General features: G+C 44.1%; 5 protein-coding genes across 5 annotated transcripts; 3 read left to right on the plus strand and 2 right to left on the minus strand.

Annotated features, from left to right (window-relative positions):
• Positions 1–191: 191 nt before the first annotated feature.
• On the minus strand, positions 192–2,204 carry BDR25DRAFT_219299 (M6 family metalloprotease domain-containing protein; the record flags this gene model as incomplete). The annotated part of the gene is made up of 1 exon (XM_033684958.1): positions 192–2,204. The coding sequence occupies one exon, from the start codon at positions 2,202–2,204 to the stop codon at positions 192–194; it is 2,013 nt and encodes a 670-aa protein (XP_033549567.1).
• A 7,001-nt stretch (positions 2,205–9,205) lies between these two features.
• On the plus strand, positions 9,206–10,463 carry BDR25DRAFT_365855 (uncharacterized protein; the record flags this gene model as incomplete). The annotated part of the gene is made up of 1 exon (XM_033696922.1): positions 9,206–10,463. One exon carries the CDS (start codon positions 9,206–9,208, stop codon positions 10,442–10,444), a length of 1,239 nt encoding a protein of 412 aa, XP_033549568.1. The 3' UTR covers positions 10,445–10,463.
• A 1,796-nt stretch (positions 10,464–12,259) lies between these two features.
• On the minus strand, positions 12,260–13,977 carry BDR25DRAFT_283259 (MFS sugar transporter-like protein; the record flags this gene model as incomplete). The annotated part of the gene is made up of 5 exons (XM_033688034.1): positions 12,260–12,472; positions 12,525–13,485; positions 13,534–13,725; positions 13,775–13,896; positions 13,951–13,977. 5 exons carry the CDS (start codon positions 13,975–13,977, stop codon positions 12,260–12,262), a joined length of 1,515 nt encoding a protein of 504 aa, XP_033549569.1.
• Positions 13,978–14,478: 501 nt separating this feature from the next.
• BDR25DRAFT_365861 (glycoside hydrolase) lies at positions 14,479–16,390 on the plus strand (the record flags this gene model as incomplete). The annotated part of the gene is made up of 6 exons (XM_033696923.1): positions 14,479–14,585; positions 14,637–14,831; positions 14,958–15,085; positions 15,140–15,228; positions 15,331–15,628; positions 15,684–16,390. 6 exons carry the CDS (start codon positions 14,479–14,481, stop codon positions 16,388–16,390), a joined length of 1,524 nt encoding a protein of 507 aa, XP_033549570.1.
• A 34-nt stretch (positions 16,391–16,424) lies between these two features.
• On the plus strand, positions 16,425–17,035 carry BDR25DRAFT_353058 (uncharacterized protein; the record flags this gene model as incomplete). The annotated part of the gene is made up of 4 exons (XM_033695098.1): positions 16,425–16,469; positions 16,517–16,584; positions 16,623–16,967; positions 16,990–17,035. 4 exons carry the CDS (start codon positions 16,425–16,427, stop codon positions 17,033–17,035), a joined length of 504 nt encoding a protein of 167 aa, XP_033549571.1.
• Between the last annotated feature and the right edge of the window lie 1,512 nt (positions 17,036–18,547).

Raw genomic sequence — 18,547 nt, forward strand, 5'->3', positions numbered from 1 at the left:
ATCCCAGTCGCGAGAGACGTAAGTCGTGAGGTGAGTTCTACACGCTCTTTTGCATTATTTTGGCTTACAAAAAGTTAACAGTGTTAGAATGATCCTTTTTCAGCACGACATGTCTTCAGTCATGGTTCTGACAGACGTTGCCTCACATGGAGGATCCGGAGCATGGATTAAGTGCTACGTATGAATGTATCCTAAGAACCTTTAAAGTGACACTCCTTTGTCATACTTGCTATAGAATCTGACTCTGATGTGGCAGTCAATTTGACCACAGCATCCTTCGCAGCTGGTGAGCTCGCTCCAACCGCTACCCTAACAGTAGTCGAAGCACCGAACTTGGCCGCAGCCAGCGCATTCGGGACCTCAACATGCCATCCTTCACCTTCGACTTCGGCTTCAAGTCGGTAGATATCAGAGGTCAAGTAGCTAGACAGATCCTGAGGATGCGCTGAACTGCTGTTCGAGCGCATTCCGGTATTCTTTAGCTCAAAAGAGCAGGTGAAGGCTTTATAGGTGGAATTCGAATACGAGGGCCCAGTCACCATTCCGTCGCGAAGCTCGACGTTGTATTTGCTTGTACCGTTACTATCCAGCGACTTCACACCCACACTATAGTGCAGCACACCAGTTTCATCTCGAAGAATGTCCAGGATATAGAAGTGAAGCCTATTAGCCTCATCGACATACTCATATTGGCTCCCAGAACGCGTTCCAGCGTGGAATAAAGCATCCACCAGTTGACGGTAGTCTCCAATGGAAAGCATGGAAGCAGTACCATTCGGCCGGTAGAAATCCACCACATTGATATCCTGCGGATTTGCATCGATGGTCCATTGGAAAGGCTGTTCACGGTCGGAGTCTTTGGTCTTGCTGATCATGACACCAGAGTCGGGGGTGAAGGAATCAGCGCCCATACGATCGATGACCTCAACACTGTAGGCGTTGTATTCTCCCCCATCGCACAGAGGCTCCGTGCTGACGTTGCAAAATGGTGAGCGATCGGAGTCCATTTTAATTTTCATGCCTATGATTTCGTTTCCTGGGTCCACAGATCGTGCCTTAATCTGAGCCACCACCAAACCTGAGGATGCCAAGGCTTCACGAGATACCATAAGCACACTCGAGTTGTCGAGCAACCCAATCTGCAGCTTGTCTCGCACAGTGTGCAAAGAACCCATAGACCCACCCTGCAGAGATGGGATATTCCACCTGGTATGAGGACCACCAGGACCGTTGAAACTACCACGCGAGAGCATAGACCAAGGGCCAGTGTAAGCCCGGCGAGGTGGAATGCTGTATGGGTTGTTGTAATTATCACCGATACCGAGAAGATGAGATAGTTCGTGAGCGTAGGTTGCCATTCCAGAGCTTTCGCCCTGGGTCGACGAGCCTCCACCAGCGTTCGGCCAAATACTTGCGGCTGAGACCCATGAAGTCCAATCCACGTATCGGGTAGCGGCGTAATTTGGCAATGTGCTATTATCTGGAGGCCCGAATGCGTCGGGGACATCTTCCTTGGACTGAAACAACATTTCGCCGAATTCCTGCCACGTTGATGATTCGTCCTGTCCAGCGGAGAGAATAAACACAAGTTCAAAGGAACTTGCAGTCGAGTTGCCCACATCTGCCCGCCACGCCCCAAAAGCATCGGTACGGAGGTCAGCGGAGCATTTCCCCTGGCTAGGACATCCTCCTTCGTTGAAACCATCCTCTTCATCGTCGATTCCATATTGATACGACTTGCTCGGCAGTCGATAGGGCCCGAATGCGGTCAAGTCAACGCCAAAGCGACCCGCGGAGTCTTCCATCCAGTACTCATGCAACGTATGCATTTGATTCAACTCTTGCGGCTTGTTCAAGAGATCACGATAGAAGGCAGGCACACCTGCTCGGGTCACATTCAATGTGCTCGCGATTGGCTGAGGATTGGTGAATACGGTAGAGTTTGGTGCTTGGGTGATAACGAATGGCATATCGGAATAATCGACCGTAACGAGCGCGATGTTAAAATTTCGAATCGAGCCCTTCCTTCTCGGATCAGACCATGTCGCTCCTGGTGGGGCTTTGAAATCTGCCCAAGTCATGTCGTCTGGATTCACCCAATTCTGAGGATCAAGGATGGCGAAAGGGTCTGAGGAATCATTGTTCGCGACGGGAAACGCCTGTAAGAGGGTGGATAGCAATGCGATGCTAATTATAATGGTCATCTTGGTCATTCCGCGGCTCTGGCTTTGATGTTGTAGCGGCATCCTTCACGATGTTCCGAGCACTTGCGAGGTTGGAAACAAACAGCGCGACTACCTCCAGCGAAAGATGAAGGAACGATCGTGCATTGTGAAGGAGCGACGACTTTTCGGTTTTAATATATTCGAGAACCAGGGCGACGTTGGCCTCGACGATCGGAAATGGAGTGCCTTAATGACTTGCCAGTTCTGGCTAAGCATTGCTTGGCTTATCATCGTTGCCTGCTATATCAAGTAAGACATTAGACACAGGTTTAGCGCTCGCATACTAGTAAAGGTGCAAAATGCTTGTTGAATGCGTTCCCCGGGTGCTGTATCCCAATATTTGGGGAGGAGAGGCTGATGTAATGTTCTGAGTTTGAGATAGATGATACTAGCCGACACAGAAAATCCGGGTTATTTTGTCTACACTTCAAATGAAACAGAGCAGGCCCGGTCAACCTTAAACAACGAAAAACCCGCTGAAGCATAGGGACCATCTTTGTTAAGGTCTTGAAAATCGTTGACATGATTGATTGATGTGCATCACGTGATATTAGAGTTGCGGAGCCCAATCCGAATCAGTAAGCCCGAATCTAGAAGCAGCTAGTACAGTTGTCAGCAATAGTGGCTCGGAAGGCGCCTTATAAAGGTATGGGTAGATATACGTAGATTATATGATGGAATGTTGATATTCCTATACTTGCTCGATCTCTCGGGTTTGTATCCATCCTCTTTATTTCCTACATTGATCACAATCTTAATTAAAGGATAAATTGGCTCGAATAGTTGGCCACTAAGCCTGAGCTAAGGCTCTTTCCGTTAGGTTACCCTAGTTTCATCCCCCACTGTGCAGGCCACAATAGAAATCACACGAACACGCGCACACGTGACAAAAGCCCCGGTCTAGCACTAACGCCGCCTCCCAGTCTACGCCAGACTATTTTCTAATCTAGCGACCATTAACCACCATTGGTCATCATTCCACAGCCACCTTTCGCGTCGTCCATCGCGCATCCTCTCCATGACAGATGCACTGCAGCCAGTGATAAGTACATTCCGACGCAACAACAATTTTGAACAACAAACAATCGAGCCGCCAGACATCCCTCCTTTCCAATTTCGATCTGCATGCCCAGAACCTCGTTTGGCTGCGACTCTAGCAGCACCTGGTGCCGAATTCAGCTCATCAAAATAGGCAAAGATGTGGTAGGAGACGACAACGACCCTCTTTATCCTTTCTTCATTATCAAATTCAAATCGGATAGGCCATTCAAGAGCCCTAGCCTCCAAGTTGCTATAAACTAGTGCCTTAGGAGTAGCTCCGCTTGCTAAGCGCATGTTTTGAAGAATGCTGTAGCGCTGAGTTCGAGATCAACCGCATCAAAAGTGCTGCAGTTGGCATTGCGATAAACGACACTGAAACCCATCTCTACATCTCTTGAAAAGACAACAACATCAACTTCTATATGTAGAAACTGGAGAGTTGTTGTAGAGGGCAGAAGATTTCGTAGTGTTTCGTTGTCATATGAGAATATTATCAACTGAGAAAGAACAGAGCGGCTGGAGAGATGCACACAGCTTTATCTGAGCTTATCTTAGCTCATCGAAACTAGGAGGGCGATCCATCTACGAAAGGGAAGACATTCACACCACCTTTGGTTAGTTCTAATACTTGTTTTCCACGTTTGTGTATATCATTCTGTAGCGTTGCAGTGGGCATGAGTTATGAAAGAAGTGATTTTTTTTTTTGGACTGAGGGACCGGGAACTATATGATTTATATAGTATGATGAGGCGCTAAGCCTAAGGTCGACTGAGCAGCTCACCGTAGAGCCCTCCAGCTTACATATTCCCAAACACCGAAACGGAAGACTCACCTTAGGCGTGAAGCTCCATGCATGATCAGTATTATGTCGACACTGTTGGTAATACCGTATGGTAGAGCTAATTGAGTGATTAGCAAGAGGTCGACATATCAGATTTCAAGCTGGCTTTCGTAGTGGCTTTAGACTGTTAACTCTATATTTCAGTCAGTTTATGTTGAGAGGAATCTCATGATTTTGCCATCAGTTTAGCAACAGCACTTTACTGCCCTGGGCTGCAACCATTTAGTTAATATCTGCGGGTACTCTTAGCACAGGCTGTCGTAGGATATCCAGTCTTCCAGATTCGGGGTTTCCACTGATCCGATTACTAATTTAGTATCCTTGAGTTAACGCAACGATGCAACCGTGCGATGGTCCAGCACGCTGCACGACGGTTGGCAATATTCTTCTCCATTACCAGCCTCATCGACGTTGACCCCCCTTCTACAGCTCGGTTCTATTCTCCTAGTACTATATTGGGATTTACGTCATCTAGCAGGAGTAGTCACTTATCGTGGGACAGAGAAACCGTTGCATGCGCGATATTGCCCCTTGCAAAAAGCTTGTTAAAGTTATGGTCAAGTTTTTCCGTAGAACGGCCGTAGAAAGGTACCGTAGTGTTAAAACAAGAGATATTCTTACGCCACTCAGCATTGCTCCGCAGAAAACTACGTTGTTTCCTTCTCTTCACTTTGTTTTTGGTAATATCCTCTTAAGATTTTATTATAGTTTACTTCCTTGTTTGTCGTTTTGGCCTGTGCCCGCGCCAAGGGCTCGGCAGCGCAAGTCAGGCGCAGAACTTCAAGCTATCTATTATATGCAAAAATCGGGGCCTTTCTTGGCACTGCCCTCAGGAATTTTTTTCCCCTACTAAAATTGTATAAGAGATTGAAATTTTAACAGGATCTACTATATATTAATAAAAACCTAATAGAACTGCCCTAGGTAAGTTAAAGCTTTTATTTTGTATAAAGAAGCGTGTATACTAACTTTTTTAAGAGTAATAACGCGTTAGGTTACAATGTATCGCGCCTATAGCATCTCTAGCCTTTCTTGTTAGCTCTAACAACTCTAGTATATTAAACTAAGTAGTTAAGAGCTTAATAATTATATTTATATAAACATTTATTAGTTTCTTCTGTAAGGCCAGGATGGCGCTTACGTGTAAGGCCGAGATGGTGCTTACTGTAAGGCTGAGATGGCGCTTACGTGCGACAAGTATATATACTATTCTGCACCCGAAAATCAACGTTGGTTGATTATTCGTACCTTTTGGTTGTATTGGCGGAGTGGTGCGGAGCCCCGTCCTTACATCTTCTACTTAAGTAGTCTAAAATTACTATTACTAACTGTAAAAGCTGCTCTCTTTATGTAGTTTAAAATGTAAAGGATAACTTAAAGAACTATAGCAGTGTCTGTAAACTACTAACTATAAAGCTTAGAAGACCTACTAAGATTAGTAATAAAGATAAAAAAGCTCTATTTAAAGAATTAGTCTATAGTAAATAAAGATACTAGGATAAATAAGTGTATTAGTTATAGATAAAGTAAGGCAAATGTGTCTTTTAATCTACTGTTTCTTATTACCTTAAAGATTATAAATAAAGTAGGTGTACATTACAGCCCTTTTTACTTAGCTGTAATAAAGAGCTTTAAAAGCTCTATTATTAATCCCTTTATTATTTTATGTAGAATAATTTAGTATTTCTTAATAAGTTAATTTTTAATAAGAAGACTAGCTAGCAGTATAAGGCTTATAGGCTTATAGGCTATAAAAGTTAATATACTTAGAATATATAGTGTGGGAAAACATAGGCTATTCTTTTAGCCTATACAGTAAACAGTTACCTGCCTTGTATAGAAATAAAAAAAAGTTATTTTAACTATAAAAAGTTTATTAATTAGATTAAGTAGTACTTTTTTTTTACACTTTAAGTAACTTATAGAACCTAGCTTATAGTTATAATTCTTAATAACATCTTAATTTATTAGAATAAAGCTGTTATAACTATTCTTAAAGCTGCTAGCTATATTATCTGCTTCTTTTTACTATACTTACTTAACTATAATTTTATTAAGTTAACTTTTAAAGTATTAAAAGCCTAGATTAAAAGAAACTATCTATACTATTAGTAGTAGTATATAAGCTTTAGCCTATTTCTTAAGAGCGTAATTAAGAGCAGTAAGTGTAATTCTTTTGCTAAAAAACACTTTATGTACGCTGCTAGCAGGCTATATATTAAGCTAAAGGAGCTTAATTATGTAAGGGCTAAAATCTGTGCTTAACAGAGTTGCAATAAAAATTCTAAGAATAATAAAGACTATAAGGAAGTTAGGCTATAAAACAATATAAACATTAAATTCTTAAAAAACCTATTTAGCTACTTAAAACTTTACTTTTATAAGAATTTTAAGTCTATTAAATTCCCTTTTTAGGACTTAATCTTTGCTCTGCTATTATATAGATATTTAATAAACCTTAAGCAGTTTAATATTTAAGTTTAAATTAACAAAGTGTTTTATAAAAATGTTATACTATCTTATTTTTTAACCTAAATAGCGCTTCTACTGCTACTATATATAGTTTACTCTAAAAAATTAACATTTTTTTAAGATCTTTTAACATCTATCTTTAATCTATTGCTATATTTTATGCCTGTATATAGTCTTTATAATTTTTAAGTAGTTACTGTTTAATAAGCTAGTTAAAAAACTTTTTTACTAACACCTATAGATTATCTTTCCTGCTGCTAGTAATAGAGCTTAAGCTTAGTATAAGTATAAGTTGTTTAGGAGTCTCTAGGTAGAGAGTCTCTAGGCAGAGAGTACTTATTAAGAAAGTAAAAAGTAGATAAAGCATGTTTAAAAGCGTAAATAATAAGTTACTAAGACCTAACATATTATAATTAGTTAACTAAAGCTGTTATTAAAGCTACTACTATTAAAAAGCTTATTTTTTTATCTTCTAAGCCTTTTTTTATTTCTTAGTAGCTTTTTTTATAGCCTATAGTTTCTCTTAGATCTTACACTTTTTTACAGCCTTTATTATTTTTCTAAGATTATCTTTACTGCCTAAGAATAATAAGAAGCTATAACGCTTTTTTTTTTACTTATTATGTAAGTTAACTTTTAGCTAGTTACTTATTAATATTTACTAGTATTATATAAGCTTTATTAGTAGCTAATTTATGTATGCTTAGCTTTTAAAAATTTTTTAAGCTTATAACTCTAAATCTATGTCTCTTATAGTATAGTGCTTATAGGTAGCCTAGTAAATATAGTAAAAGTGCTTAAAGTTATTATAGATTAAAATATAGCACTTTTACATATAAAAGATCTAACTCTAGCTATTAATACTAGTAGTAAGATCCTAGATCTTTTAGCAGGTATAACTTTTATTTAATAGCTGCTATGTTTACTAGAGTAACTTTTCTCTAAGAGCTAAAGTAATAAAAGGATTAGATAAAGGCTTATTTACTAACTAGTTATATAGAAAGGCTTTTATTATTACCTTACATATAAGCTTTACTTTTACTTTAATATCTACTCTATTTATGCCTTTAACGCGCTTTATATAGTTTTTAACACTAGTAAGTAACCTCTACTTCTCTTTTAGCCTAAAGTCCTTTATTATTTAAAGCTGCTAGCTAGCTCTACGCTTATTAGCTCTATATTAAACTATGTGTAAAGTAATACAGAAATCTTAACCTTTTATATGCTTCTATACTAATAGGCCTTTAATTATAGCGTTAACTTAATCTTTTACTTATAAAAGTAAAAAAAAACACTTATAAGACACTTTTATTTACTAGCTTACTATTAGCCTTATTACTATTTACATGTATTAGATATTATACAGTAACGTTAAACTCTATTACCTGCTTAAAAAGAGAAGACTTTCTAGCTACTTGTCAGATTAAAGCACTGTTTCTAGGCTTCCTGAGATGAATGATGGGTTTGGATATGATGTATGGGATGATTGATTGATTGTCTTGATCGTGTTGATTTATCGATCCTTTTTCTGCTCTACTCGTGTTGCTCGGCTTTTGTTTTTCCGATCCGAGTCCCTCGCGCACTAGCCCTATGCGCGACCCGCTTGCAACATGCTGCAAAATGCTGCAATTTGCTGCAACATACTGTTCGAGCTTATTGCTCGTACTATGTAGCAGCTTTCGTCAAACGTTCCTCCTGTCTTGACAGTAGGTGCGCATATCTGACACTACTGCAGGAGCAGGAGCAGGCTAAAATAAAATAAAAGTTAGAGGTAAGCTTTTTAGCAGTAAAAAAAGCTTATTACTAAGTATATTAGATAAGGTATTAGGCTTAGAATAACAGATAAAAACTATAGAAACAACTTTTTACTATGCTAGAGCAGAAGAAGTAGATTTTTTAGTAGCTTTTACTGCTTTCTTAGAGAAAAGCTTGCTCTTTATAGGCGCTAGGATATAGTAAGCTTCTTTTACTTACTTTTATTACTAAATTAACTTACAACGCGCTAGCTTTTGTTTATTACTACTAGTAAGCTTCTTAGGCTTCTCTAACAGGCCTTACACCCTTACCTGCGTAGAATAGGCTAGTAGGTTGCTCTCTAGGTTAATCTAATCTATCTAGGGGGCTAGGGCTGCTCTAGCCCTCTAATTTAGGCCTATTATTGTCCTGTTACTCTAAAAAAAGCGCTAAAAATAGTATCTTTATATAAACTTAAGGCTTTAACCTACTAATAATGTTTTTAGAAAGAATTTGTTAATATATCTAGAATTCTGTTAAAATTTAGTTACCCTATACAATTTTAGTGAGGGAAAAAAAGATCTAAGGAACGCCAAGAAATGCCCTGATTTTTGCATACAATAGATTGGTTGAAATTCTAACTGTAACTAGCTTTTGCAAGGCACAATATGAAGCACTCGAGCCTACGCTTCGTTCTTAGTCCCGCGCGCTTCGCTTCCCTTACGTGCTTTACCGCTCTTTACTGATTCTAACCACCTAGCCACCACCGCCAACCCCTCCAGCGCCTCCCTTCCTTTCTCCGTCCTACCTATCAGAGACTGCTGTTTGCCTGCACGAGAGAGAGAGCTCCCAACTGTCGGTCTCCATTTGGCTACTGCTATGGTCAGGCCAGATGGCAAGATCAAGTGAATATTGGCCTGGTTTTGCCGATCTTAGTCCGGAGTCAGAGAGATATAAGCGAATCTGGCACATACTCTCTTCAGCAAACTTCGAGCATCTGAAGAAACGCGGAATAGACTCGCGGCGGAGACACCAACCTCACCTCCCTCCAGATGTTAGCTGTAGCATAAACCTAACGCACTTTGCGTCGGGTTTCGATAACCTGGTCGTGGAACTCGCGTTTTCAGACAACGTCTGCTGGGTCGCTCAGATTCCACATCGCGATATTGATAGCAACATTCGGACTTCGTTGTTAAGTGAGATTGCTACGATAAATATCATCCGCAAACGTACAAGCATTCCGGTACCTCAGATTTTCGATTTCGAAACGTCCACAAACCAACCATTTGGGTATCCGTACGTTTTTATGCAATGCTTGGGCGGCCGTACCCTCGACAACACACTAGCGGTGTCGATACCTCTGCAGCACCATACCAAGGTAGCCAAACAGCTTGCAAATGTCTTCATGGAACTACAGAGTCTGACGTTCAACCGCATTGGACGACTTTGGTGTGGAGATACCGCCGAGGAGTCTGTCGAAATCATTGCAATGGCGTGGCACTATTCACCTGGTCCCTTGGAAACTTCACTAGAATATTTTTACAACCAAAGGCAAGGGGAAAATCGAGAAATCACCGCCATGCATCCGAACAATCCGGACTGGCTTACGGCAGGTTGGGTACTGAAAACGGCTCTAGCTCAAATCATCATTGAAGATCGAGTCCGGGGCCCTTTTCCGCTTTGCCATCTCGACCTTCATTATGGCAATCTTCTTTTTGATAACGAATACAATCTGACGGGAGTCATCGATTGGAGCAGTGCCCAGGCTGCCCCCATCGAGCAGTTGTCAGTCTGTCCAGAATTTGTCATTTTCCCAGGGTTATCTGAGGAGGAGAATCGGCCAATCCTTGAGCTTAAGAATCTCGTTATACAGTTTATAAGGGAGATGGAGAAAGATACAGAGAAGACGCCGTCCTTAGATCACCAACAGGTAAATATCAAGGAGAACCCGGACCTTACGCGCCTTTCCACCTATATGGCCTCCAAAAGTGCTGAAATCACGCTTCGACAGTACATGGCCTCACCCAAGGGAAGTCTTTGGGCCGGTAAGGTGGTCGCAAAACTTATCTATGGGAATAATATTACGTGGGAACAGCTGAAGGAGGTATACGGTACCATGCCACTTTTTTAGACGATTTTCGATATTCGTGGGTTCATTAATTAGATCTGTTGCAAGGGATTGTTGGTGCAGTGCTACTAGTTACCTAGGTGGTGATATTCTCATACTCATAGCAAATCCTCGTTTCTCACTGTCTGCTCTCTATCACTGGCTGCTTGTCTGCTCTCTGTTTTGGCTTCCGTCTCCGACAACTTTCGTCAACCTTCTTTTGATATCACCATTAATACGAACTACATCCTTTAGAAGAACTATCCACCACCACCGCCCCGTCCATTTCAGAGGTAATAGATTACTATCTTAATCACAAGATGAGCAGTAGCCTTGCCCACGTTCTCGACAAGAAGTATGAAGTGAATAAGTTGGACTTAGTAGGTGAACCTATTCTTGAACTGTTCCTAAAGCACGAGTCCAATAACTGCTTTACCCACAAATGCCTGCCTCTGCCAGTTCATAGCGGGCAAATTTGGACAATGTTGCACAGTAGATGGATCCAAAATTATTCCGCAGTGAACGCTGCTGATACCAAATGTTCTGAATAAATCCAACCGAGAGCTACATATAATCGCAGCAATTCACAACGCCTCCCCTGCCAATCCTGATCCCATGAATACAAGCGAGTGCTTTCCTGAATGCAAACGATGGCCTAGAGACATTCTTGCACTCTATTAGGTAACAGTTAGCGTCAAAAACCAAAGAGAAATCTCCTGCCATGCATTAGTATGTCCTGCAGATCTTCCGGTGGGTTGCACTCACTGCAGTAGCACTCCGAGTTTGCGTGCAATCATACTTCGTCAGACTGTAGGTGTTTGGTTCGCCATGAAGCCCATTCGACGCAGAATAAAAATACGACGCAGTGAATGGTTTTAAGGCAAAGCGAGATTCACCAGCTTCGAGGCGCTGAAAGCAGATTCCATTTGCTTCAAAGAAAGAACTCCGTGCCTCTAGCTTTCATCATTTGAAACAGCGACGTCGCCCACACGTATGAAATCTCGCGAAGTGATGCCCTGCTCTTGGTGAGCTTGGGATAGAAGTTGGAAAGAGATTCCCTTTATTCGCTGTACTAGAAGTGGCTCACTCGGAATTGAAAAAGTCGGGAACGTTGAAGCATCTGAAGCTATGCATATATATATATCTATATATCTATATAACAGCTCTGAAAGGCTCAGTGCCTGTCTCAAAGGAACTAATTGTTTTGGCACGTTGCGTCCCAAATTGTCGCCAGTGGAATTTACCTATGTTCAAGATATGGCGGCGTCGAGAGTCGGTGGGACGAAAATTTTCAAAAGGGGAGAGCACTGCCCGCGCCTAGATAATCTCTAGACCTGAAAACAGAGATTTTGGCGGTTTAGACCCTGTACATCTCATGAGACATTCGGTAGCAGGAGTAAACCACATTTTGCGGTTCAAGTGAGGTCAATCAACCCGCGATTGATTGCTGCAAAGAAAGCTGATTAAACATGATTGGCATAGCCAAAAGGATGGCAGGGCTGCATGAACCCTGTTAGAAGGCTGAACATTGCGTGCAGGATTTAGGGGGGCAACAGATGATTTTTATTGGCTTGTTGCGCCCTCACAATTCCTCCATGCAGCTCGGTGATCGATGGATTTCCTTATCTCTTACTCAATGAAGCATGTTCAGCCTTCCCGCAAACAAATCCTAGATTCTGACCAAGGTTAGCGCTGTCAAAATGAAAGCGCATCGGCTAATATCTATATAGATGATTTGTTCATTCTGGTAATTTCGCCGCCCCAACTTGGTTAGACTACACCGACGCTGCAACCCCTCTGAACGACACTACTTGACATCTCTTGCTTGGGTTGGTAGGCTCACGCTTTCTCCTCCACATGGGAAGCATATCCCTGCTTTGCTGCAACCTCTTCAGCCCTGCGCTCCAAATCATGAGTCGCAAAATCGGACTTCTTCATGCCAGGTACAAACAACGGAGCGTTTCGGAAAAGATGGTTCATCTCCTCAAGTGGACGCTTCGCGGTTTCTGGTAAGACAGCCCAAAAAAAGATTGCATTCGTCAGATTGCAAATCTGCAGAAAAGTGAGCAGTAGATCCAGAAGCCGTTTGGGGGGGGTTTCTTACGATGAACAGGAAATAATATCGATATCGCACATGGGTCATCGCCGGCTTCGTGACCTGCCCGATGAGAGTATTGAAAGCGAAGGAGGTCATTGTAGCAATAGAGACTCCCTTCGATCGAGTTTTGGTGTCAAAGATCTCGGCTGGGATAATCCAGGACAGAGGTCCGCAAGTAGCGCTAAATGAGAAGTTGTATATCCAGGTGATGACAATGAAACCCCAAGCGGCGGAATTGTTCCCACTCTCTCCGGGAGGAAATTTTGCAAGCAAAATAGTTGCGATGATAAATGTGATCATGTTTCCAAGATTTCCGAGAATAAGCGGCCAGCGACGTCCGGTGTAGTCAATGAAGAGAATACAGAGGAACTGGGCAATTAGAGCTATGACTGAGGAGATAGCCTGGTATTTCAGAGTGTCATCACCCTTGATACCCATCTGGCCGAATATGGTAACTGAGTAATACTGGATTGCACTGACGCCGGTCATCTGAATAGAAGCCTGTATGGAGCAAGCAAGAAATAGCCGGCGGAAGCAAGACTTGTCGGTAAAGAGTTCGGTATATGACTTGGCCTCGTGTTCATGCTCAAAAGTAATCGCATCCTGGATCTGGTCAAATTCTGCCCGAACCCAGGGGTCGTTCTCGTTCCCATGAGCATGTAATTTAGCAAGCGTTCGTAATCCGTCCTCTGGCCTCCCATGATCAATGAGCCAACGTGGAGATTCAGGAAAGAGGAGAATCAAGCATGCGAGGACGGCGGCGGGGATAATTTGGATCCCGAGACTGACACGCCATTGGGCGCTATTCGTTGGAGAGAAGCCCACGTAGGTGCCATACGATATCCAAGCAGCAGCAAGGGCTCCGACACCTAACATAAACTGTTGAAGAGCGGTGATTCGCCCTCGAATACTTGGGTGAGCTAGTTCGGCTTGGTATAGGGGGATGATCATGACGAGAACACCGACGCTACAGGCATCAGAACCGCTTCTTCCGTTTGAAGACTTGGGTTCTTACCCAAGACCCGCAATTGCTCTTCCGGCATAGAGATAGGACAGATTCTGGGCCCCCGTCTGCAGGCCTCCCCCGAGGCAAAAGATAATTGCCCCGTTCATGATAGTTAATTTTCGACCGAGAATATCACCCAGCGGTCCGGCTATAGCAGCCCCGAAAAATGCGCCTCCCGTGAAGACGGAAACAACTGCGCCTCTAAAGAGAACTCAGCAATGGATTAGGAGACTCTAGTGAAGATGCGCACGTCTCATTGTCGGTCGGCTTGAACTTGCTCGCAAAGGACTGCGATGCGATAGCTTCGGCAATTACACCCAAATCATAACCGTAGAGGAGCGACCCAAGTGAAGCAAAGACACTGACAAGGAACTATCCGCATTTGTAAGTTTGAGATGACTACTACAGTCATTGGAGTGTTCTTACTTGGTACCACTTGGGTGGAATAGCCATGGTGGGTACTGGAGCGTCTGTGACAAGATTGACGGGCCCTCAACCAGAGTAGTACTAGGCTTTATACTTTCTTGCCTCACATGGTAAACACGTTGCCAGGTACTGAGTGACATTTCCCCAGAATCTAGTTCCCCGCTCCGCAGCTGCCCTCCCCGGTTCAGTGTTAAATCTTCCGACGCTTCGGACTCACCTTCGGGCAACGATCAACCGAACGAGAGGTGGAAAATGGACGAGTACTAGCGGAAATGTGTCCGGTAAAGGGATGGAGGGGAATTGAAAGGTTGCCGTTAGGATAAAGTCGAGGCACCATGTTGATCCACAATTTTCCCATCAATCATCAAGGCCCCCAGTAAATGATGCTAGGCCGGACTGGGATTAGCGAATACCCACCTCAGTTGAGTCTCATACCAATGACACTCTCTCCGACCTCAGGCCATAAATATTCACCTCCCTTCCAGTGATCAAAACATTTTCGCGACGGACTACTTGGTAGAGAGAGCTATGGCAACGTTCACCAGAATATCCGATGACGAGGCTCCATCCATTGAAGTTCATCCGTCGCATAAGCTCTCCGAGATCAACGACAACATATATGGAGGATTCACAGAGTACTGATGCAGTACGACCCCTATCCCGACAACAGGCTTACCAGATACCAGGCACATGGGCCGCTGCATCTACGGTGGTATATATGACCCAGGAAACCCTTTGTCCGATGAGCATGGGTACCGGAAAGACGTTATTGAAGCTCTCAAGGACTTGAATGTCCCCGTGGTCAGGTATCCGGGTGGGAACTTTGTTGCCACTTACCATTGGCTAGATGGCGTCGGCCCGAGGGAAAACAGACCAAAGAGGTATGAGCCGCCATTTGACCTATTCCTTGTTCAGCTCCCACTGCACCACGCTGTTTCTCATCAGCAGGATCAGAAATCATATCTCGTATTACACCCTGCTCCATATTGGCTAATAAATTATTTCAGACCTGAACTTGCCTGGATTGGCGTCGAGACCAACGAATTCGGCACAGATGAATTCCTAAAGTGGTGTGAGGTTGTCGGCACGGAACCGTACCTGTGCCTCAACTTTGGCACCGGAACTCTTGATGAAGGTCTGCACGTGCCTTTTCTATGCCTTCCACCGTTGTTGACGAAGATTAGTACAGCCTTAGGATGGCTTGAATATTGTAATTCCAGTCAGGATACATATTACGCAAACTTGCGTCGTCAGAATGGACGTGAGGAACCATACAATGTCAGTATGAACACTATATCTCGTATTATATTCCCTTAATATTATCTTTATTTCCGCTTTGATCTCAAGCCTCACCTCCTTGAAACTTTCTCACAATACCAGGTCAAGTACTGGGCCCTCGGGAACGAAATGTGGGGCCCGTGGCAAGTCGGCCAGATGACGAAAGAAGACTACGCCAAACGCGCATACCAATGGGCAAAAGCTCTTAAGCTTCTCGACCCCTCTATTACCCTCATTCTCTGTGGTCAAGATGGTCTCAGTAGCTGGGATTACTACGTCCTCAAAGAGTGCATAAAACATGACATTCATGGGCTAGGCGGAGATCGCACGAAAAGCCTCATTGATATGCATAGCATACATATTTATACGGCAGATAAGGATCATCTACCAAATGCTACCGGTACGGTACTTAATTTTTATTCTTGCGGGGTATATGTACTGATGAGGTGCTGTAGCCCCTCGAGCAGCAGAACGTGCGATTCAAATGACAAGCTCCCTCATCGATCTAGCACGAATCGAGAACGGCGTACCACACGGGGTGCCCCGCCAAACCATCTGCTTTGATGAATGGAATGTCTGGGACCCCGCTCGAGCTCCGGGAGAGCAAGGTGCAGAAGAGAAATACACCCTCAGTGATGCTCTTGCCGTCTCCGTTTGGCTTAATGTTTTCATTAGACAGTCTGCAGTTGTTGGTATGGCGAACATTGCACAATCAGTGAACGTCATCTCTCCTCTCATGACCACCAAAGAGGGTTTGGTCAAGCAGACTACTTGGTGGCCTCTCCTTTTGTTCTCGAAGTACATGCGTGGCCATACCATCGCTTTGAATGTTCGGAGTAGTGAATATACCGGGGTTACGAATCCTCCGTGGATTAGGGGAACAATCGAGACGCCGTATCTGGACTGCAGTGCGACCTTGTCGAATGATGGCCGCGTAAACCTAGCGGTCGTGAATATTCACGAGGAGAAAGGGTTCGCGACAAAAATTAACGGCCTCAAGGCTCAGAAAGTTGAGGTCTGGAAGGTTACAGGGCAAAGTGCTGACGCGGTGAATACGTCTGGGTCGGAGACCGTTACGGCTGTTAAGGAAGAAGAGTGGGATGGGAAGGGCATGTTCACTTTTCCCAAGCTCTCGCTGACGCTATTACGCTGGGAAATTTGATTTTTTTTATACAGTTTGTCTTCGCTTTTATTCCATGGCGAATCAATCTTTAAAACATTTGTTTAAACTCTACTTCCCGGTAACCACCGCACCAAATAACTTTGTGGCTGCATAACACAGCTGTAGTTCCGCTCATCTAATTGTATTTCGCCTCCAGGAAAACAGCAAGTGTGGAGAGCTGATTGCAAATTCAAGTGATAAAGGAATATTTCAGACCGGTCGTGGTTTTCAGAATGGTGAATGATACTGCCAAGACTTTCACTCCTTATCGAAGGCTTCTTTTCCACACCCCGAGGAACCAATCTTTCCCCCGGAATTGCCAGAAATTTCCGGCATGCTCATTTAACTACAGTGGGACAAAAATTGAGCTTGATTGCGTCATTAGGGATTGTCTCAACTTCTCACAGTTCGGTCACCGCCTCTCAGCCGCTCTATTTCACCTACACACCGAGATTCCAGCTACTTCTGACCCTCGCTTATGGGTACACCCACCGCTAATTAATCACCTGAAGAGGTCAAAATACTCTCTAGCGCCTCTCATGACCTATGCGAGCCCCGACTTCTCCCGAGATCGAAAGTTCTGGCACTGATGACCTCAGGTGTTTCACCGCGCCCATCCTGAATAGGAAATCGATTTCTGACTAATCGCCCTTTCCTAGCGCCTCCCACGACCTATATTAACCTCGCCTGCCCCTCCACCACCTTTGCTTCGACACCTTACTTCGCTTCGTTCCTCCTTCAACTTACAATTTCTCCTTTGAACACCTCCACCCGACATGCACAGTTTTTCTTCTTCACTCTTTGCTTCACCCCACCCAAACAGAACAATATTATCTACAGAGAGAGACCGCCAGCTATCTGGTTCTTCACTTCGCCAAGAACAGATAGCTAACGTACCTCCCAGGAATTTCATTGCTGAAACACTCCTTTCTCTCGCCTCCCCTCCTCCCTCCCGCTTTTCCCCATCCCTTACTTTCTTATGTACTTTATCTTCCTTAACTTCCCTTCCCACTTCCCGCCTCACATGAGCCGCGTTCGCAGTTCGGTGAGCTCTGACACCTGACCTCACTTTGACCATGAATGGGCCTTCATGGTAGCCGTTGGCGCGTCCGGCCCAGAGGATGCTGCCTAACTGTATACGGCTTGCGAGACGTTGTCCCACTCCCAGGACGTCACGGATGGCTTGAGGGTGTTTATTCCCTCCCGTTGGGGTCGCATCCCTCCGCGGTTCGCATCACGAGCTGTTCCCGCACCATCGTGGTGGTCAAGTCGCAAAGGTCATGGCTCTGCGTCGCTGGGTGGGCGCGAGCTGGCGCCCTGACGAAGGAGATCGGGATCACTTAATCAAGCCGTAATGACTCGCAGCGGGCACGACAGAAAAGTGTTCTAGTCACTGGTTAAAAATTCCAATGGCCTTGGCTCGACAGGTCTAGGGTTTTCCGATCCGTAGAGGATACCTTTTTTCTGCGGGGCGCGGCTCACCTTGCTCTGGCATGGGTGGAATTGGGTGCATATTAGATGCTCATGGGTATGTACCAGCTTTCTTCCATGGATGGCTGGCGGTCTCTTTCTCTCCTCATCAACTTCGATTTCGACTTCGACATCTCTGGTACCAGTCCTTCAATTTCTTTACCTTCAACCTTTCAGTAAGTCACCATCCTCCTTCACCTTATGGCTAACATTGAAAGTTAGCGCGTAATGGATATGGTTTTTGAGTAGATAGCGTCCATGGATGGGGTTGGATGGAGCACAACAGTGTTGGGTCGTCATGGCCAACGGCGACGGCACGGGCAGCTAGCAATTTAACATGACCCATTACTCCATCCACAGACCTGCTTGTCTTCTTACATGCGCCGTGACATGTTAAACTCACTCCCAGACTCGTTAGCTGCTTCGAACATATCCTTACCGATCATGCCCCACTATCGCACTCTCTCACTGCCTTACTCACTTCTCCACCACACACAATTTCCATTGTGAAATATTCCTCTCTCCTGACTTCAAGCCGGCCATCACCTCTACTACTACTCAGCCCCGCCTTCACCTCTTTCTACAGTGGTTTAATACCCACGAACCCCGTGGACAATCTTCTGCAATTGCCCAGCACCCTCTCAGTTCGCCGTATCCCTCCTTCTAGCGAATCCGTTACCAACAACC

This window comes from Lindgomyces ingoldianus (genome assembly GCF_010093535.1).
Source record: "Lindgomyces ingoldianus strain ATCC 200398 unplaced genomic scaffold BDR25scaffold_10, whole genome shotgun sequence".
NCBI lineage: Eukaryota > Fungi > Ascomycota > Dothideomycetes > Pleosporales > Lindgomycetaceae > Lindgomyces > Lindgomyces ingoldianus.